This window comes from Archocentrus centrarchus, chromosome 3 (genome assembly GCF_007364275.1).
Source record: "Archocentrus centrarchus isolate MPI-CPG fArcCen1 chromosome 3, fArcCen1, whole genome shotgun sequence".
Lineage (NCBI taxonomy): Eukaryota > Metazoa > Chordata > Actinopteri > Cichliformes > Cichlidae > Archocentrus > Archocentrus centrarchus.
Genome location: NC_044348.1, coordinates 34,730,891 through 34,753,066, shown reverse-complemented (window position 1 = coordinate 34,753,066; position 22,176 = coordinate 34,730,891). Strand labels below are relative to the sequence as shown.

General features: G+C 44.9%; 2 protein-coding genes across 4 annotated transcripts in view; one reads left to right on the top strand and one right to left on the bottom strand.

The window, feature by feature from the left end:
* dpy19l3 (dpy-19 like C-mannosyltransferase 3) overlaps nucleotides 1–6,700 on the top strand; it is a 64,724-nt gene extending 58,024 nt beyond the window's left edge. For all 3 annotated transcript variants that reach the window (XM_030720839.1, XM_030720832.1, XM_030720827.1), the window contains one exon: nucleotides 1,457–6,700. In XM_030720839.1, the coding sequence (XP_030576699.1) occupies nucleotides 1,457–1,660 (204 nt within the window). In that variant the 3' untranslated portion in view covers nucleotides 1,661–6,700. The remainder of the gene's footprint in view (nucleotides 1–1,456) is intronic.
* An 885-nt stretch (nucleotides 6,701–7,585) lies between these two features.
* Nucleotides 7,586–22,176, bottom strand: part of LOC115778226 (neural-cadherin-like) — a 319,537-nt gene continuing 304,946 nt past the window's right edge. Inside the window, 2 exon segments of the mRNA XM_030726290.1 lie at nucleotides 7,586–9,875; nucleotides 11,051–11,205. Coding sequence (XP_030582150.1) covers nucleotides 9,264–9,875; nucleotides 11,051–11,205 — 767 coding nt within the window. The 3' untranslated portion in view covers nucleotides 7,586–9,263.

Sequence of the window (22,176 nt, the reverse complement as noted above, 5' to 3'; positions counted from 1 at the left end):
ATTAATGACTCTTACAAACGATAAAATGTCAGCGCTCTTCTGGAGACTTTAAGCATTTTTTATAACATTATTAGGGCTCGAGTACTGAAAGAGCCAACTGAAAGTTTTGCCGTTTTATTTTGTAAATGAATCGTCTTTTTGGGGCCTAAACATGCTCAAAACTCGTGAAACTGGTGAAAATGTACATATTTTAGTAGTTTTGGTGTAAGTCTTCCTGCTCTGTTTCATGTACATGTGTGAAATTTGGTACACATATATAACATGTCAAGACGCACAAAAAGTCTTCCTGTAGCGATGCCCTACACCCAACAGGAAGTCCTTCATTTTGGATTATTTGGGTGATTTGCAGCCCTCATACTTTTTCTAACTCCTCCGAGGGTTATAATGGGATCGACTTCATATTTGCTCAGTGTAAACTGCAGGCATGCCTGAATCTAAATCGTGAAACTGGTGAGTTTTTGTTGGAAGGTGTGGCCGTGGCACCACGGCGAATTTCGATCATTCGCCATAAAGCCGCTTGGTTTAAAAAAAAAAAAAAATGCTCATGTGGATGGTGTCAAAGTAACATCCACATAAACAGGTTTTCCCTGCAGTGGGATTATTCTAGTTGGTCACATCACCTGTCAGAGGTGTTCGTGTTAGATTCAACGCACTGTCATTGTGCGCACAACGAAATGATTGTTCCAGATCACTCATCCAGAGACGAGCATCTGCGGTCATGCAGCCAGAGACCGGCGCTACCGTTAGGCAATGTGGTTTAAGTTTCTTGCCCAAGGACACAACGCAGCGCAGCAACCCTCTGGCTGCAAGGCGAACGCCTACCCACTGCACCACTGCCACTAATGTTGAGGCTTATTTAGTGCTTTTAAATGAGACACCTTCTGATTTCACTGTGTGAAATCTTTAGTTAAAATATTCACGACTAAATACAATAAACGAATATCCTCCTTTTTCATTTTATTAAAAGTTTACCATTCAGAAACTTTCACAGTCCCACCCACCTCTTTTTAAAACTGCACAAGTGTTGCATCTCGCCAGAAAATAGTGCCGTTCTGTGGGATCCTTTTTAGAAGTTGGTATTTTTTGTTAATGACCTTCAGTGCTGCTAATGAGGAGCCTGCTCCTTCCAAGAAAAGCGGTCCTTGAAGCCAGCATCTCCATGTGTCCTGCACTGCCTTTTTTAGGTTCGGCCTTCTTTGGCTGCTGTTTTATCAATGTCAGAATCAATAATCCCAAAGCAGAATATTTATTCATTTAGACTCACTTTAGCTCTTAATGCACTAAAGCATTGATGCAGATTTTCTGCCAGATCTAACTGGCAGCGGCAAGTGAAATCAGAGCCTGTAAGAGGCTGCGATGCTGCTGGACTTTATCGAACTTTATCTTTGAATGTGTTGCCTTCAGCCTGCTGTCGTTCCTGCTGCTGTTAATGGTGATGCGTTTGTCCTGTTATCAGATCATGGACGGAGCTGGAGAGAACGACCCGGACCTCGCCCCCGCCGCCCACCCTCGCTTTTGTGACGCCATCAAGACGGACGCGGCAGCTTACGCCGCTCTCTTTACCAGAACATTCCAGAACAAAACCTTCCATGTGTACCGGCTCAAGAAGAAACGCAAGAAAAATACCAAGGGCTCATCAGAGCCCAGCGTGACTCAGTAGCAGCACCGAGGCCGCGAGACGACCCCAGCAGAGGCCAGAGGGGAGAGAGGAGGAGGAGGAAAGGAAGAAAGAAAAGCGCCGAATCCTTGCTGTTCCTCTGCCTCCTCTCTGCACTGCGCCCAGCTGTGATCATGGCCATTATTTCTTCAACACGTGAACGTGGTGCTGGAACAGCGGGCCGCTCCGAGCTCTGGGCTGCACTGTTTTTGTTAGTGGAGTGTGGAAACAAATGTAGGAATCCTGCTTCGGGCTGTTCTTCATCCACTCGTTCAGCCACCATCCCAAAAAGTTTCGGTAACTCGATGTTCCAGAGCCAAACGTAAAGATCCAGAGAAACTGTGTTTACCTGCAGCTGACTTCATCTTTGACAATGAAAGTAGGGACAGAAATTTGAGATCTGTTGAGCTTTTAATTTGTGGGGATTTGATACAATACTTTAAACCTTTAACAGTTTATGCTGGTTAAATTTGCCACCGTAGTTCAGACTTATTTCAGTTATAAAGTGTAGACATCCATCGATATTAAAGGTAAATATCCAGTTTAAGTTTCTGGACGTGTAGGTTAGAACATAAATACCTCCTAAAAATGATAAAACTGAAGAGTTATTTCTTTAGAAACGGCTACATGATTTCAGATGGGCACCAAACCGTTTCTTTCAGCCATGTTAGTGGATCCACCAGGCGCCTCATTCATAACACCATGATTAATAATTGAACTCTTGATTCCTTAAAGATGCTGAACATAAAACATGTGCTTAAGCAGGATCTCATAATCCCACTGAAACATGTGCAACTGTTAGATCTTACTTCTAGTACTTCTAGTACTAGTAATGGTTTTACTAGTACCACTACTGTCAGTTTGTCCTGCTCCACTGTGTGTGTAGGTGCACAGGCACACATACACACACAGCATGTTTGTTCGGCTGTCTTTGAGTTCATTTAGTAACACGAGTGGATTCTCGAGCCCTTTTTACCCATAAGCTTAACCATCACAACCATGTGCCAAACTCTGAGCCTGACCCCTGACCCTGAGCCTACTCTAAGCCTAAAACCCAGCTGTAACCCTCAGACAGGCCTTTGAGCTTCTTTTAAAAAATGTCTTCACTTTGTTGGTATTAAACTGTCGTCACAAAGAGATGATTTATGTTTTAGTTGTGTTTCCTGTAACAGATGACTTCAGTCACTCACTGATACTGGATGGAGACGTGGTTCTTGAGAAAGCTGCAGCCCACAGTCTGCTCGTTCTGCACAGCCAGGTTTTGGTCAGAAACACACACACACACACACACACAGTGTGTATTCTTACAGCTGTCCTCGTTTCCAAATGGTAATTTTCTGATTTCCTGCCTGCGACGTGTGTGTAAGATGTTTCTAATTGGGAGCTGCAGAATAACCTGGATTACTTTTAACGTGCACGCTATTTAAACTGATAGCAGCTGTCTTGTGATTTTCTGCTAAAGGCAAAAGAACCTGAAATATCCCCACAAACACAGCAAGAAAATAACTGGAGATGAGATCATTACCATGTCCAATGAAGGATTTATTGAACCACTTATAGATGTTTTAGTATTTATTTTTTGTTGGGGACAATCCACCAAAACATCAACCCAATCGAGAGGCCGTGCACCAGATTTAGCTGCTGGCTAATGTCTGTTTGCAGTCTGGATCTTTGTGGTTAGCTCGTTCTTGATTAGCAGTCAGTTATGGGTCTCTCCTTGCAGTGCCAGCTGATGAACTGTTGCATCTGGCAAGCTCAGTTTCGCTCCCATCCCCTTCTCTGTGTGCCATGGCATTTTCTTTTCCTCAGGATTGTACATAAGAATAAATGTTTTATTGAAAAGAAGGTAAAAAAAAAATTAACAGGTTTACTTCCTGCATCGTTAGCGTGGCTCTTCCTGTTACAGGACCTTCAGCACAGCATTCCTCTCCCTATGAGAGCCGATCAGAAAGTCTATGCTGCCGCAGACAAAGTGTGCATCCTTTTATCAGGTCATCTTACTGCTGTGAATTCAACTCCCAAATTTCTGGTATTCCTTTCTGAGCACCTGTACAGCGAGTAGTCGCCCCCTACTGGAGGTTCGAGAGGATGCAGGTTTTAGGTGCATTTGCAGTAGCTGCACTTTCCAGACCCAGAAGCTACCTTCATCTTTTATATACAGTCTGTGGTTGCATACTGCAGCAGGAGGTTCAGCCTTACTCGGAGCAGGTCAGACCGCCAGCTAGCCTCAGATGTAGCCACTTTATTGGTCGCTGTGATAAATGCTGTCAGCCATGAAAAGAAAGAGGAGGACATTCATGTCGGCTGCTGTAAAGCTGAGGGCAGAGCTGGTACCGAGCGGTGTTTGTGGCAGCGCTGTTGTTGTGATTGCCGCCATGTTTTTTTCTTTCTGTGATTCTCATCAGCAGCAGGCTCAACCTCTTCATTCAACACACACACACACAGACAGACACACACGGCCACAAACACACAGTCTCACACACACACACACATGAATAATGTAAGTGGTGAGGAAATTGCAGCGGGCTGACAACGGTGCTGATTCTGAGGCACAATCCAAAATAGAGAGGAGCCAACACTTGCATATCAAACTGAGGCTTTGTGGTTAGACAAGAAGGGGGGGCAGAGACGCTCATGTTTAAACAGCAGCAGAGGAGAAATGAGAGCGCATGAAAACATGGATTCTCAGTGATCTTCCTCATTTTCTTCTTTCACACCAAAGGAGAGGAGCTGATTGAAAGGCTGGAGCGGCATTGGTAATTAGCGGTTGGACAATTAGCACCCTCCCTTCGTCCCGTCCCCTTCATCTCGGCTCGGTTCGCCTGTACTCGTACACTTGTTAATAAGGACCTCTGTCTTTGATAAAGGCCCCCTCTCACAGATGCGTGCGCACTCCTGCACACGGTTTCTGCAGAGCTTTTGAAAGCACGGTGTTCGTTAACGGCGGGGCCTCGGTGGGACGCATACCAATCGGCTCGGCGGCGCTTGTTCCTCCATGTTGGATGTTTAATTTAGGAGATGTCTGATTGCTTTATTTGAGAGCGAAGTGATTCCATTACGTTTGCCTAATAAGGGTCCGCTAATGTAATATTTTTTTCAGCATTGTTAATTTCCATACATATTGGGTTTAGGAGCAGGCTGCCGCCACCTTTGGGTTTCTTAATGAAGAGGCGACGGCGGCGGTCATTAACCTGTGTGCACACGTACAAACTGCTCTGCTGTAAAGTGGGTGCTGTTGAAATACACTGAAGATGCTTATCAAGCAGCTTTGTGCAGCTGATGAATGTTCAGCTCTAAGCTTAGTGTGGGAGGGCGGTTCTCGTGACTTGGCCCTGACCTGTGGTGTTCCCATCATGTTAGAACCATGAGCGCAGAACCTTCTTCTGGAGTCTTTCCACATGATTTCTGAAATTGGAGAACTTTGATCCCGTTCTTTAAAAAAAAGCAAACAAGCTTATTTTTCTGAGTGTTGTGATTGGTCCCTGATGCTGCGTTGGGTTTTCATCCACTGGGCTGCAGACGAGATCAAACTATCAGCTGTTGCAGAGGAAACCCAAGCAGCACCTACATCGCCTGGATCGTGCAGATACTGTGGAGGCTGAACACTTAGATTCTGCTACTTTTTCTTCCGCGTAAGGTGCAGCGTGCTCAGACAAAATGGTAAAATGTAAAAAAAAGTCACATTTAAAATAAATCAGTGATGTGTTCTTTATGAAGCCAAGATTTGTTTTTTAGATTTACCAGACACATTAGGTGTTTTTGCACAAAGTATCGCCGATACCAGCTTGACTTTTACTCAGTATCAGATCGGAAAGGAAATCTGGGGTATCGAACATCACTACTGAAAACCATAAACTAACGAAGTGTCAAATACGCGCCTCCGGTTTGAGAAAAATATAAGGCGGCCCGTTTTTCCAGTTTCCTGTTTGTGAATTCATGTTTTGATTTCAAATGAATAAAAGATTGAGTATAAAATGAAAATTAAAAAACAACCTGTTTTTCATCTTTTAATATCCAGTTTGAAAACAATAAGCCCTCAGTTTATTTTTTCAGTTAAAGTTCACGGATCTTTAACCACCTGCTTACGTGGACTCTGAAACTGGACTGCTAGCTCTCAGTGTCCAGTATTACTTTAACTGGTGCACCAGCTCACAATTGGTATTTATATTGTTTTAAAGCATTTTAAATTCTTACAGTATTTTTTTTAATCTTAGTATACTGATTTATAACAGTGCATTTTTTGACAGCTACGTCTCGTCTCCGCTTTAAGACGAGAACCTGCAAAATAAGATCGGCCCTTTAAGATAATCAGCTGTGAAGAAGGTTTAAAAAAGGGAAATAAAAATTCCCAAACAGTAAGAAACCATTTTTGGAGTGCTCATGGTAACATCACACGACTGTTGTCTCTTCTTTTTGTATCATTTGGAGCCCTCGTGAACTCAGGGGGTCATTTTCAGTCTGAGGGGTCAGTGTTTAGGCTGCACGTTGGGACTGAGCCGAGTCAGTCCTGACCTTAATGCAGGTGACAAGACCTGAACACAGCATCCCAGACATACTGATGACCTGTTTGGTAGTGAGGATACTGCTGACCTTAATAAAGTCCAAAGTTGACTGTACAGTTAGTGATTATTCAGTATAATTCTATAATTGTAATTTAGATGAGGCGCAGACATCCTGGTGGTCTAAAGAGTCCTTTGTGCAGCTCTCGAGTGGAAGCTGAGATAAAGAGGTGTATCTGACACACGCTGTGACCCTGAGTGCTTCACCTTTAACCTGCATCTAAACCGACCCTGAAAAAGTTCATCTTTGTGTTTATTTGAAAGCAGACTGCTGTCGTGTGTATTTGGGTGCCTTTGGTCATTTTCCCATTTCTGCTTTTGTACAAATCCACTGAACTCCTCCTGTGGTGTCACGTTCTACTTTGTCATAATCACACAAACCTGGAAATGTTTCCTCTGCTGTTAAAACTTCTTCTGATGCGCGACACGATGTTGGTGAAAGGATCCGTGAAGTTTCAGCATCAATAAAACCGTTTCCCCAACAGTGCCGTTTCCTGTCGTCTCTCCACCAGCCTTCAGTTTCCTTCGGTTTCTCTTTTCAGACGCAGTCATGATGCAGCAGTCACTGGTGCAAATGAATTTATTTGGGGGGGTCAAAGCAAATACAAAACACTTATATAACTGTCAAAAGCTCATCACCATCATGTTGATAAAAAATATGGTTTTTTTTTCTCTGGAAAAAAGCAATAATTTGAATGCATCTATCTCTGTACTTACAAATGAGGTAAAAACATTGTTCACAACATGTCTGCACCCAGAACACAACACTGAAGAAGCCGTCGTATGGTACAAATGAACGGTGGTGGGGGGGTTCGTCCCTGTGCGTGCGGCTCAGGCTCGGAGCAACAAACGAGGATCCCACTCGAGGAGATCCCCACTGCCTGAAAAAAAAAGCTCGTCTTATCTCCGACGTCGTATACTCGCCCTCACTTCACTGGCAAAACTCTTATTTTGAAAAGCTGCACTGTTGCCTCAGCTGTTCAGAGAAAAATAAAAGCACGTGACTGAAGAGAAGCTGCGATCTGGGGATCGACTCCTCTGTCGACTTTTTAAAATATTCGGGGGGGGGGGGGGGGGGGGGGGGGGTCCTCACATTCCTTTGGTTTTCCCAGCATGACAGCGGGCCATCAGCTCCTATTAGGATTAGTGGCCTGACATGTTTTCACACTCTGCTACCCTTTGACTGCTCTCTGCCGACAGGCTCAGCTCTGCCAGCGTGAAGACAAGTAGAAAAAAAGGCATGAAGGGAGCGCCGCTGCTGCTGCTTCCAGCACAATCCAGCAGCTGAAATGCCAGAAGAAGCCAGGCTGGATTTTAGGAGAATTGCAGGAAGGGGGGGGGGGGGTCATGTGGGTGGGGCCACATGGCTTTATGCTCATCCCATTTGCAGTGCAGAAAACTTTTGCTTTCAGCATCTCTTCCCTCCACAGCTCCCCACAGGGCCAGGCTCCCTCTGCTTCCCTCATTTGCTCTCCGATTCAGCCCCCTACCCTGTGATCGTCTCTCTTATTCTAAAAGGTGAGAAGAACGGGGCCTTTTCAGATTCCCATTTGCTGCTTTATTACTGTTATTTGCCTTTTGGTTCAAGACAAAGTGTTCTGAGCAGCTCAGGGTGCAGGAAGTTTGTTTTTTGGGGAGGGGAGGGAGAAGCTGGAGGGGCACAGTCTGGATATATTTTTTTTTAAAAATGCACAATTATGTGTTCCTGCAGTTCTCTTACCCACAATCCTCCTCATCATAATGCTTCAGCCAAGAAATGCGTGCTTATTTAGTAAAGACAACAGATGCCTGTGTGCGTGAACTGTATATGGCACAGCTATCACAGCTCAGAGCTATATATAATATATCTATAATCCTTATAAATATCTTTCATCCTCCTCTGCCCTCCATTTGTGTTTATTGAGCAGTCACCTTGAAAGGAAGCTCGATGTACTTTGTATTCTGCCGAGCATGTGTTAAAACAGTGTCTCGCAGCCGCCACATTTGGTATGCCAGAGGATCGGCGTGCACGGAGCAGAGCAGCAGAGCGAGCGCTTCCTCCCTCCCGCGGTCTCCACGTCCACTCACATTTCTTTGTTACAAAGATGTTTGAATTTTTTGCTGCACCCTCCCGCGGGTGAGGAGCAACGAGCAGCGACGGAGCGCAAATGAGAATAGGAAATCAAATGAAGACGCGGGCACGGTACTAAGTAGAAAGCTTGATGTCTCACGACCCATGGAGCGCTGAAACTTGAAAACACCCAACCGATACAGAATTACTCAACCTAGTAAGAGACACATTACCAGAAGAAAAAAAAGATCTCACCCTGGAAACCAGTGATGGTCGAAGCACTTCTTTTTTTCTCATACAAACATTGACAGAAGCTGTTTACAGCCAGGCAGCGAGAGCACAACGTGTCCACTACAGTGAGACTGCATTAGATGGGCTACTCAGTGTGATCCAGCTCATCTTCACTGTCTCATCACGTAACAGTACCGCGTGGAATATATGAGAGTCACTTATTTACAGAGCAGCAAGGTGCTAAAAATACATTTAGTGGCATTGATTTGCTCAGGTATAAAAAAGAATCCTGGCCAAACGTTTTCATTTCACATTTCTGCCTTCAGCTGGCAGCTCATCCACAGAGGAGGAAATTTGGGGTTTTAGTGTCTGTGACTGGAACAGATTTTTCCGACAGTGAAGCTAAGCTCCATCATGATGAGTAGCCCGAGTGCAGGCTGACGTTCTGAAGCATTTAACCTGACGTGTAGGTTTGATAACGTCTGCTCCTGCAAAATTGCCATCCAAGGTAGAGTGAGTGCAGAGCGACAGGCTCTTTTCACAGGGACACTTTCATCCGTCTCTCAGGCCCCGATTTTGATTGACAGGTCTCATCATCCAGTAAATACAACGCAGTTTGTGTCAGCTGTCAGCAAAGTGCCGGGTGTGGAGCGAGTCTCTCTGTCAGTCAGTCTCTCGCTGTCCCCGCCTCGGTCGCCGCTAAGCGTCTGCTAATTGATTGTTTGGGTGGCCCGTTGTCAGGGTCCTATCAGTTTGTGTCGGGAGCTCAGAGGTCGCTGGCCTCGGCTCGCTCGTACAGCGCCCGAAGCTTCTCAAAGCGAGGCCCCCACTCCCCAAGCGTCTCCTCCCTCCTTACCTCGCCTCCCCCTTCTCCGCCGCTTCCTCCATCCAGCCCTGCTGAACTGAAGGAGCTGAGGGAGCCGGCAGGCGAGCCCCCACCCTCAGTGGAGAAGACCTGCAGGGAGTCAAAAGGTCCTGTGTCTGGATGCTGGTCAGCATCGCGGATGATCTCGCACAGGTAGCGGGCCAGGTCCTGGCTGGAGAAGGACAGGGACCGGCGGGCCAGCTGCGAGGGGCGGGCCTGGCCCTGGGCCGGCAGCCTGGTGGGGGGGACGTCCCTGCGGAGACTGGTTGTGGTGGTGGCCGTGGAGGAAGTGGAAGCTGCGGAGGGCGGCAGGGTTGTGGAGCTGGCGGTCCGGCTGAGAGGGTCCAGCGACTGGGAAGAAGGTGGGATGGGGGGCGCCTGGTGGAGGAGGTGATGGTGGTGATGGTGGGGAGGAGGAGGAGGGTGGTGCATGGCTCTAGAGCGGCAGTACTGCACTGACTGGGCCGGGCTCGGCTGGAGGGACTTCTGCAGCTCTGCCATGTCGTAGGCATTCTGGGGACACACACACACACACACACACACACAAAAGAAGAAGAAGAAGAAGAGTTAGCACAGAAGCTGTAAAGACAGAGAGAGCCCGGGTGTCTGGGGGAGAGAGATGAGGCAGAAAAAAATGAAATGTGACAGTGAGAAAGCAGAAAAATGAAAAGCGAGCAGAAAAACAATCAGCTCGCCCCACTACGTTTACTGTGAATGTTCCACCTATTTAGGTTTCCAATCTGTCTCCATTTACTGTCGCAGAAAACTTGTAATTTAAAGCATCTCTGTGTGCATGTGAGAGACCAAGAAGAAGAGGACGAGGAAGATGAGGGGCGTCTCTTTCTCTCCACCGCAGACGGCTGCCATTACTTTGTCATGTACTGCAGCAGGCAGCCACTTTGGTACTAATGTGATTCCACCAGAACTGTAACCAGGGCAGCAGAGATGCAGAAAGATGTAGGAGGAGGAGGCGGAAGAAATGATGTGCGAGGAGGAGGCGTGGGTCGCTTTGTGAAACAGATTATGTGATGAGTGCTGTTTTTATTCCTCTAGAGAGATTTCAAACAAGACTCCAGAGCATTAGCCACAGCAGCTGCTCTGTACGGGGATCAGGACTGCGTGTGTGTGTGTGTGTGTGTGTGTGTTTGACTGCAGGTGATGAAGGAGAAAATCTCGAAGGTTTTGGGGTATTGATAAGGAGAGACAAGGATCTCTTTTTTTGCCCTCTTTGTGTGTGTGTGTGTGTGTGTGTGTGTGTGTGTGTGAGGCGGTACGTGCGTGTGTGTGTGTGTGTGTGCGCAGCTACAGTATGTGTTTGTTCCGATCAAAGCTGTGATATTATGCAAGCTCTTAAGTACCGTTGAGTGCTGGTGGGTTACATTGGCTGGTGGAGAGGAGATAAGGATTTTGCGTGGGCCTAATTAAAACGCCAGCACACACACTGCAGGATTTTATTCCAAATTGAATTGACAGAATCCATTATAGAGCTGCTGCCATGCAGCCGCTGCTAAGGATTTCCAAAATAAAAGTCTTAGAAATTAAAATTAAAACGTCTCACCTTTGAGCGAGCACAGAGTGCAGCAGTTAAATTCACACTGAGCAGCGTATAAACCTGTAATACGGTATCTTTCTAACTTCCTTTGTTGACTTTCACACATGGGAAAGGTGTGTGTGTGTGAGGGCTGTACCTGGTCCTCCTCCCCGCCGCCCTCCTCGTCGTAGTTGAGGACGTTCTCCCGGATGTCCTCCCAGCCGTCGTGATGCGCCGAGACGTGGTAAACGCCCTCCTTCAGCCCTTTGTAGGACCTCCAGCGAGTGTAGAGGAAAATGCCCAGCAGCAGCACTGCAGAAGAGACAGGACAGCGTCGAAGGCATTAGCATTACAAATTGAATGATTAAAATCCTTCAATCAGGATTCGCCCCCAGAGAGAGGCGCTCTTGATGGAGTCGGCCTTCAGCATCATTTGAGCTGAAACGTGAGATGTTTCAGGAATCGGCCGACGTCGATGCTTCGGAGTTCGAGCTAACGGGTTGTTTTACTGTCGATGTTTTAAGGACTGACAAAAATGCTTTTGACAGGTAACTTTTTAGTCCAGCGCTCTGCTGGAGGGCAGCGGTCACATCAAAACAGAGTCAAAATCTCTCAGGATTGGCAAAAGTGCCACGAGTGAGTGTGCGCACCCCTGTGAGACCTCAGGGGGCAGTACAAAGTGAGATTAATGGGTTAGTGAGGTACTTTGAGGCGGCTCTCGTTTCACCTGGTGAGATCACTATGGTTACCTGCCTGAGAGCAGGTTGGATGTTTATCGTGATAAAAGCTGAACTGATCTTTAGAAACATTTTGCTGGAAACTGCCGGTGAAAGCAGTTCACTCAAATGTGGCTGTCTGAGTGTTTAACGTCGGCCTTTGTCAGTTTGATTATAGTTCAAATTTTAAAAAAAGCTCAGCACAGTGTTCCTGTTCTGAAAAATTAAAGCTATTTCAGGCTGTAAAGATTTCATATAATGGAGTGTACCACTCCTCTCACAAAGCACAAACTCTAAACAGAGTAACAGGAGGCCACATGGACAACTGAGAGCCGTATACACCCGAGTCTGCAGTCTGAGAAATGGACACCTCACAGATCCTAAAGTGGCAACTTCATTACACACAGCACCGAAACACCACTCTCAATGTCAACAGTGACGAGGCGCCTCGCAGGCAGGCTTACAGAGAAAAAGGCGGATCTAAGAGCAATAAAAGGAAAAGATTAAAACGGGCAAAAGCAAACAGACGTGGGACAGAGAGATGAAGTGTGACGGACGGGCAAATCTAAGTTTGAGGTGTTTGGGGCAAAAAGAGCATTTATGAGACGCAGAACAAATAAAAGATGCTGCAGGAGCGTTTGACACCATCTGTCAAACTTGGGGGGGAGGGGGGGGGGGAGGATGAATGGGACCTTAAATGAGCAGGACTACAGTGCCGTCCCATACCCCTGTCAGCAGCACTCGACTGGAGCCTTCTTCCTCCTCCAACGGGACGATGAGCCAAAACTCCAAACCTCCTTCCATCTGTTCACCCATCACTTCATTATAGACCAGCTTTGTTGGATGGATAATGAGGAGGCCTTGCAGAGCTGCTGTAGGAGCAGTGTAAGAAGACTCCATCCAACCAAACCTACTCACAGAAGGAGCTTCAGGAATGAGATTACCCCAACAAGAAAGTCGGAGGTGAGCGAGGCTGATACCTGAAGATCGATGGTTCTTTGATGAAAGTGAAGTTTGGAGGACGCCATCTTTACTTACAGGTTTTCACTGAACTACATAGAAACTATAAAAAGTGGGACCTGACCTTAAACAACTGCTGAATTTCTTCCCCAGTAAATCTTTTTTTTTTTTTTAATTTCCGCATGGCCACATTTTTCTTTACAGTATTTTACAAACTCTGCTCTAGAACAAGTGCCTGAATCCCAGCGAACATATTCATCCGCGCCTCTGATGAACCGGATCATTACAAGCACATCGGTTACAGCTCTGACTCCAAGCGTCCCCTCTATCATGTTAAATAGCTATTAAGTATGAAATTAAACATCATATCAGCGCCTGACACGTCTGGCCACAATCAGATTTTCAATTAAAGACTAATAAACATGTGAACCTAATTAAAATGCTAATTTAAAATTATTCACAACCTCATTCTTTTACATCTGCCAGTATCGCTGTAGTTAGTGGTAATTAGAACCACGTGACTGACGGGCTTTGCAGGCACAGAACATGCTTCAGATTACAGCCGGCTCAGTTAGTGCTGACAATGTTCAACTGTAAACGGCATTACAGGGACACTGATAAGGGCGGAGGGGGGGAGGGGGGGGTTAGCTGCCTGACGCCTTATTGGAATAATTACACTCCCATTACTAATTGACACATTTAACCTTGAAGGGGACCTATTATGCTTTTCTATATATTCTGTCTGGTACAGTGGTGGATACTCATGAGGTCAGCATACATACAAGCAATCCATAGACTGTATATAAAAGACAGACATAACTACCATGATGTCACTCATTGGTTTTAGTATTTTGGTCTCTGCCATGTTAGGTTTTTGGAACCAGAAGTGCTCATATTTAAATGAGCAGCCTGTACAGCTGTAAACATGCTTTTAAGCTGGAGATTTTAACACCAGAGTGTATGGGTGTTCACTGACTCCGGCCAGCCTCTAGTGGCAGTTAGAGGAACTGCAGCTGCAGGCAGTTGGTTGCGCTTGCTGCCTGTAAGCCAGTGGCTGTCAAACTGTGGGGCTGTTTCCCAGATCTATTTAAGTAAAATTTAACATAGGTCCTTTTTCACTGTTAATAATGAATAATAATAAAAAAAAAAAAACGTGGCGTGTGGGTCGTGACCTTGTGGGGGCACGCCAGAAGCTCAGGCATCAAACTGCCCTAAATACTCTGAATATGATCATCTCCACACACACCTGTGGCTGTGAGAACAACAGCCCCACCAGCTGCTGTTTGAACCTTTTGTTTTTGAGGGGCAGCCAATTAGCCGGTTTCCTTAACGGCTCGTTTCACACAGAGAATCAACTGAGTGGATTCACAAAGGTCCTGCAAGACAAATAAAGATCATTATGAACTGGGAATCATGTAAAGAGTAAGAATAAAAGTGCAGAGCCGGTCCCCTTTAATACTCTGCAGGGCTACTTCCTGTTGAGGTGATTCGACATTATCCTAAAAAGCAGACAGGCAGGCAGAACACACACACACACACACACACACACACACACACACACACACACACACACACACACACACACACACACACACACACACACACACAGCTCAAACAGTGCCTCTCTCACTGCAGTGTTGCTGTGACCTTTTCAGATGTCTAACAAACCCCTCGTATGCTGTCTCATCACCTCTCTCCTGTGATGATACAACCATGAGGCTCTCCCTGATATTAACCTGCTTCACACAAACTGTGACATTTTTTCCCTTTAATTCAGCTGCACTTCCCGCCCCTCTCAAATCAAACAGCTGAATCAAAAGAACTTTTTTCCCCACAGAAGTGCAAAAGAGGTAACTTGTAGAATCTTGAGTGCGATGCTGAAATAATAATTAATAATTTACAACCAAATGTCATTAACTGAGCGAATTACTCACTGAGACGTGTGCTATCTTCAAATCTGCTTCTTTCAAAGGCAGCACAGAGAGCTGTGTTTAATCACATTTGAGAACAGCAGCAATCACACTCCACAACTGGCAACATTATAAATACCCGAGCTGTCCAAATCCGATTAATCTGAGGTAGGACACCAGCGTGAAAAACGTGTGCGACTGCCGTCTCTCCTTCTCCGTGAACCTCTGAATGTCTGTCTCTTACATCATAACTAAAACCCAGCAGCCACTGCATCATGTAAGCACACCAACAGAAAGCACTCAAACGCTGTGTGAATTGATAACACCCCATTAAACAGCCCACCCTCTGACAACTCTGTAAGAGTAAATTCACTCAGCCAGAAACCAGCTGCACTGTGCAAGAGGAAAAATCAATATTCATTTACTGTCAACTTGTCCCCCTCACCACAACTCCAGCGTCTGGCAGATATAGAAGACGAAATTGTTTCAAGAGATTTGCTGTTTCGTTTTAAAATGGGCATTATGGCTTTTAAAGGTGAGGGAACAAGAGGGGGGGGGGTTCAGGAGAGCTGTCGTGGGGCCGGCTGCTGCAGCAGGTCCTTCCATATTTGAGAGATGGTGAACTGGCAAAAACAGGTCGCTGGTTTGGTCCCACTGCCCCGGCCGCAGAGGTCCTTATTTACTGTGAGGTGCCGGGAGCTTCCCGGAGACGGGCACAATAAATGAATGGGAATAATGTGGAGAAGCAGCAGGTCCAGCAGCCCCGAGGTGCTCAAAGCCAATGAGATTACAAGGCTGGAGGATTTTAAGGCCATAAAGAGGAAAATGCACAATGGCAGAAGTCAGAGCAAAATAATAGATGGAGTTCTTAAAGATTTACAGCATCATGGTGGAGTTTCTGAGCACCTGTGGCACAGCAGCATGGTGGAGCAGTGTTTGAATGAGCGAGGCTCTTCATTTTTAATGGTGGGAATAATAATGACAGCAGCCTGGAGGTCCTGTTTGGAACACTTGTATTTTGGCCCGAACAGCTGAAAACTAATTTTGGGGAAAGGGCAAATTTACAGGCAGCCAAATCTGAGAGTGGAGCTTGTGGTGAGAGACGTGGACCTGAAACGTTTGCCCACACAGAGGTGGGGGCAGAGGGGTGGGCACACAGGGGTGGGCTGTGGAGCACTGGTGGCAGAAAGTCACTGGAAAGAGGTGGGGGGAAAAAAGGGATGCTCAGAATGAGCAAAAAAAAAAGTACTTTTGTGGAGATGGTCATCAGAAAAGCAGCATAAAAACAAAAAGATGGCTTCTTATCATCGAAGAGGCGCTTTGAAGCAAAACAAGCATTTCCAGTTAAAGTTCCAGACAGCTGGGATGCTGCAGTGCACTTCATGTCAGGCAGGTTTCACTTCCTTACACAAAGGCAGAGTCAGCACTGCAGTTAATAAAGGTAAATACAGCACCTGCACAGCCAGAGCATCATATCTGAAACCATGTTACCAACATCAGTTTGTAGAAGCAGACTGTAACCAAAGCAGGCAGCTCATTCAGGATTAATGCAAGTGTTTTATAAATGAATGAGGCATATGGTGATGTATTTACACTACTCCTGAACTTAGCCCTTTGCACCAGCTGTGTCGTTACATTGTTACTATGTAACAACACAGGCTGTGTTCATGGACTCATTTTTTTACCCATTGACAGTCAGCGTGAGAGTCGGACCTGCTTTTGCCTTCGTGGCTCAGATTCAACAAGGTGCTGGAAACATTTTGGTCCCTATTGATATGATAGTATCACACATTTGCTGCAGATTTGTCAGCTGCATCCATGATTAAGCGTTTGTTTTCCTCACAGCACAAAAGAAAAGATGTGATGAAGCACACAAAGAAATCTGATCCCGAGCTGCTGTGAGATTATTGTGCTCGACTGCATGGATCAATATCCTTCGCATTATGGCGTGGGCCTATATGAGGGGAAAATACAGCCTCTATAGACTGAAGCAAATAATCTGGAAATATAAGAGGTGCGTTACTACTTGGTTTATGGTGGAGGAGTTCATGCCTTTATGTGTTTATGTCTCTCCTGCTCCCCTCTGCTGAGAAGCAAGTGTGTGTGTAAGTGCATGAAGAGGTGGCTGGAGTGAGCTCCACGGGGAGGTGAGAAGGAAGCTGGAGGTCAGGGTGTACGAGATGAATCTGCTCTGTTCAAAGTCCTCTCCAGAGGGCAAACAAAGAAATGGAGAATTTGATGGGTCTTTCTGACAGCGGTGTGCGTGTTTGTGTGTGTGTGTGTTGGAGAAAGTAAAGTGTGAGCCTGAAAAGAAAGATTATGTGTTTATTTGTTTACACTGCCTCCGAGGTCCTCGCTGTCTTTGACCATCACTCCTTTCTCGCTCTCTCTGATTAACTCTTCCTCCTGCCTTCACCCCCCCCCCCCCCCAGATTCCTCTACCAGTTCTCTTCCTTCACGCAGCCACCCCACCCCTCCTTTAAAGTTTGTGTCTATTGATTACACTGGACTTGAACAACAACCACTATGTTAGGTCAAACCCTTCAGCTACTTCTGGATCTTGAAGAGATGCCCTGGGCTATTTGCACACACTCCCTAAAATCTTGCCTAAACTCCTCCACTTCCATCCTCCTGCTCGCCTCCCGATGAGCGTTACAAGTATTCCTAACAAGCACATTTCTAGAAGAGACCCTTAAATTTGACTTGATAAGATCGCATGCAGTGAGGTGGCGTGCCGCTGCTGTCTGCGATGAGCAGGGAACTCCATCGTAGCTTTAGCAGTTCAAACGGTACTGAATGAGTGAGCGCGTAATGGGATTTCCAGTCAGACGATCGATATCCGAGCTGCCCTGCGATGAGATCAGTGTCTATGAGAATGTCAACACAGGTCAATAACATGGTATGGATTTTACCTCATCAAACTATAATTCTGCTTACTGGAGCCATCTGTCTCTACGTGCCTCATCTATCACTGCTCTTCTAGTCGCTGCTTTTTATTGTGCTGTATTTTAAACAGGATTTTAAGGTCAGTACCAAATGCAGCAGATAACTCCTCTGAACAGGTGCAATCAGGTGGGTTTTTTTCCTCACTGGTTCCTGGAGTTAAATGACTACACGTACCGGAAAATGATAGGGCTGAACATTAATAATGGATTGCTTCCAGGCGCTGAATTTCCAGGCGCTGTTTGGGAAGCCAAACTGCCCCTTTAGTTGTAGTAACACAGCTCTTCCCACACCGGCTATATTCATGCATAAAAAAGTGTAAGTAAATTGGCCCCCGAAGTTATTCTTATTACTTACTGAATGCATTTCATTTAGCTCACAGGGCAGTAAAACCCTGCATGGAAAGTTAATAAAACACTTAATCCAAGGCCAGTATCTGTCCAATGTATCAGCTTGGTTTCCTCTGCTGTTCGTTTTTTCAAGGTAACTGAGCTTAGTGAGTCTTTGTATCTTTTGCACTCTCCACTGCTCTTGTTATTGATCCAAATGTGTCCTTTCTTTAATCCTCCAACTCTGCCAGTGGTGTCAGACCTCATAAAGACGTGGCTATGACCGGACCCTCACACGGTGGATGTTGGCAGTGGGGATGTAAGAATTAGAAACATACGTTTTCTTGCTTCATTCAGTACCTTTAATTCTGTGTGCACGGTGGCGAGTTTTCCAACACATCAGCACCTTTGATGGCTGAGCTCGGCTAAAGTGTTCACTTTGATCGAGTGTCCAATTTCAGACCATCCAAAGCAGCTCTGGGTGGATGTTCAGAGACACGTGATGTTAAAATATGAATGCAACCAGAGTTTATTCCACAAACAGATGAACTGTTTTTTTAAGGATGCACTGCAAGTAAAACAGGAAACGGTAACAATGTGCACCTGATCACCGTCTGTCGAATATGCTTCTGATAGGAAGCAAGTGAGCAAATTCACTCCAGGTGCAAATGCAATGTGCTGCACGCACGCACGCGCACACACACACACACACACACACACACACACACACACACACACACCTACTGTCGATAATGTAAAACGAAAGTAAACAGCGATGAACCTCATAAATAAAATCAAACCTAAGACTTCGCTGGACAGAGCTTCACCTGCATCAACACCTCTCTGGACCTCACGCTGAAGGTTCCACTGAACACCAAAGGTCGACATTTGGAGTCAGCTGCAGATCTTTTATCTGCTTAACTTGTCACCGAATAACGAGGGAACAGACCTCACTGCTGTCAGTGAACCCTCCAATTACTTCAGAGTCTCTGAAAATGGGGGCTGTGCATGTCTGTAATTCCTCAATCGTTAATGCAGCACTTCTGTTAAAGCCGGCGCTTCACTCATCTCGACTGTTTGATTTGAAACCTGTGACGCACAAAGGCAAGATTACAAAAACTGCCCAAATATTTATGGACCTAAATTTAAACACAGGGTCAGTAAAGAAAGATATAACTTAAGTTCAAAATGTGATTTCATATAGAACAAAGCCAGTGGAGATATTCCCTCGCATGGATAATTTATTTTATGCAATGTTGGGATGACCCATTTATCTCGGGCAGAGGAGGACTGAGCCGGTTCCTTTCAAAACAAAGAATAATACATTAAAAAAGGACAAAGAAAGCAAATCTAAAAAGCTACACAGCAAACATCTAAATCATCACCAGCGGTTTAAATAAATCGTGCTTCACTGGTGAGTTTGGCTGCAAAGATAAACAAAAAATGAGCCAAATCTTTATTTCATATCAAATCTTCCCTCCAATTTGTCTGTAGAACACAAAGTGAAGTCAAACATGGTTTTTCAGTACGGACTGAGGGGAGCTTCTGCTTCAGACCAGACCTGAACCTGCTGAGGAGAAGTGGTTTATTAGCTGTGTGAAGAGCTGGTTGAGTCCCAGTGAGGAGCAGGTTTAATAGCACTCGTGAGGAACATTGTGCCGGCTTTGGCTCTAAATGAATTTTAAATTACGTTGTGCATATTTTTGCCTTGAGGAAACTTCATCATCAAGCAAAATCAGCATGCAAATTTCCCCAGTGATGGACTGAGTTCTGTGTCGGTCCCCAAAGTATTCGCACAATCATCCAGCTCTACAGGTGACAGCAGCCACGGTTACCTTAACAGGATGTTTGTACCTGAACTCCCTAAAAAAGTGCTCCTCCTCCTCTACACTCTGCAGGTATATGGAGAGCAGCATGATCTGCAGCTCCAGCAACCTGCAGAGCATTTACTGTTATATTGTTTCTTGTCTCTGCTTTTCTGTCTTCTTTCCTCCAACCAGTCACGGCAGATGGCTGCCCTCCCAGAGTCTGCTTCTCCCGGAGACGTCCTACTGTTCAAAGGCTTTTTCTCTCCACTGCTGCCGAGTGCTGCTCACAGAGGATGGTGATATCAGAGAGCATTCAGGCTAAACTTCTGACATGTATACCTTACAGTAAAAAGTGCCATGAGATGACAATCATTGTGATTTAGTACTATATATATATATATATATATATATATATATATATATATATATATATATATATATATATATATATATATATATATATATATATATATATGAAGTCACTAGTAGTGACTTCATGGATTTCTTTACAAATAAAATTTTAGACATTAGAGAAAAAATTATTCATAACAATCTCAAAGATTATTCTTCATGTTCGGCTGCTTTCAGCACTGCTGGTATTTGTTTAGACTCTTTTACTTCCTCCAAACCAGCAACATGTTTGTTAGATCCCATTCCTACTAGACTGTTCAAAGAAGTCTTTCCAATTATTGATGCTTCAATCTTAAAAATGATCAATCTGTCTTTATTAGTTGGCTGTGTACCACAGACCTTCAAGGTGGCTGTAATTAAACCTCTGCTTAAAAAGCCTTTGATTGACCCAGCTGTCTTAGCTAATTATAGGCCAATCTCCAACCTTCCTTTTCTCTCAAAGATTCTTGAAAGAGTAGTTGTAAAACAGCTAACTGATCATCTGCAGAGGAACGGTTTATTTGAAGAGTTTCAGTCAGGTTTCAGAATTCATCACAGTACAGAAACAGCATTAGTGAAGGTTACAAATGATCTTTTGATACTGTTGACCATAACATTTTATTACAGAGATTAGAGCTTGCTATAGGTATTAAAGGTACTGCACTGCAGTGGTTTGAATCATATTTATCTAATAGACTCCAGTTTGTTCATGTAAATGGGGAGTCTTCTTCACACACTAAGGTTAATTATGGAGTTCCACAGGGTTCTGTGCTAGGACCAATTTTATTTACATTATACATGCTTCCCTTAGGCAGTATTATTAGAAAGTATTGCATCAATTTTCATTGTTATGCAGATGATACTCAGCTTTACCTATCAATGAAGCCAGATGACACACATCAATTAGTTAAACTGCAGGAATGTCTTAAAGACATTAAGGCCTGGATGACCTCTAATTTCCTGCTTCTAAATTCAGATCAAACTGAAGTTCTTGTTCTCTGCCCCACAAATCTTAGAAACATGGTGTCAAACCAGATACTTACTCTGGATGGCATTACTTTGGCCTCCAGTAACACTGTGAGAAATCTTGGAGTCATTTTTGACCAGGATATGTCCTTCAATGCACATATTAAACAAATTTGTAGGACCGCTTTTTTGCATTTGCGCAATATTTCTAAAATTAGAAACATCCTTTCTCAGAGTGATGCTGAAAAGCTCATTCATGCATTTATTACTTCTAGGCTGGACTATTGTAATTCATTATTATCAGGCTGTCCTAAAAGCTCCCTGAAAAGCCTTCAGCTGATCCAAAATGCTGCAGCTAGAGTACTGACAGGGACTAGAAAGAGAGAGCAGATTTCTCCCATATTGGCTTCTCTTCATTGGCTCCCTGTTAAATCTAGAATAGAATTTAAAATCCTTCTCCTCACATACAAGGTCTTGAATAATCAGGCACCATCTTATCTCAAAGACCTCATAGTACCATATCACCCCAACAGAGCACTTCTCTCTCAGCCTGCTGGCTTACTTGTGGTTCCTAGGATACTTAAGAGTAGAATGGGAGGCAGAGCCTTCAGCTTTCAGGCGCCTCTTCTGTGGAACCAGCTTCCAGCTTGGATTCAGGAGACAGACACCCTCTCTATTTTTAAGATTAGGCTTAAAACTTTCCTTTATGATAAAGCTTATAGTTAGGGCTGGATCAGGTGACCCTGAACCATCCCTTAGTTATGCTGCTATAGACCTAGTCTGCTGGGGGGTTCCCATAATGCACTGTTTCTCATTCACCTTATTTACTTTGTTTATACTCCACTCTGCATTTAATCATTAATTGATATTAATCTCTGGCTCTCTTCCACAGCATGTCTTTCTCTCCCCTCAGCACCCCCTCAGCAGATGACCCCCCCTCCCTGAGCCTGGTTCTGCTGGAGGTTTCTTCCTGTTAAAGGGAGTTTTTCCTTCCCACTGTCACCAAGTGCTGCTCATAGGGGGTCGTTTTGACTGTTGGGTTTTCTCTGTATTATTGTAGGGTCTTTACCCACAATATAAAGTGCCTTGAGGTGACTGTTTGTTGTAATTTGGCGCTATATAAATAACATTGAATTGAATTGAATATATATATATGTATGTATGTGTGTGTGTTTTTGGGCCTGGGTGCACCTTCAAGCCTCTCTCTTTGAATCTAAAAGCTTTCAAGTCAAACTGAAATCATGTTCAGTAATTTTCCACC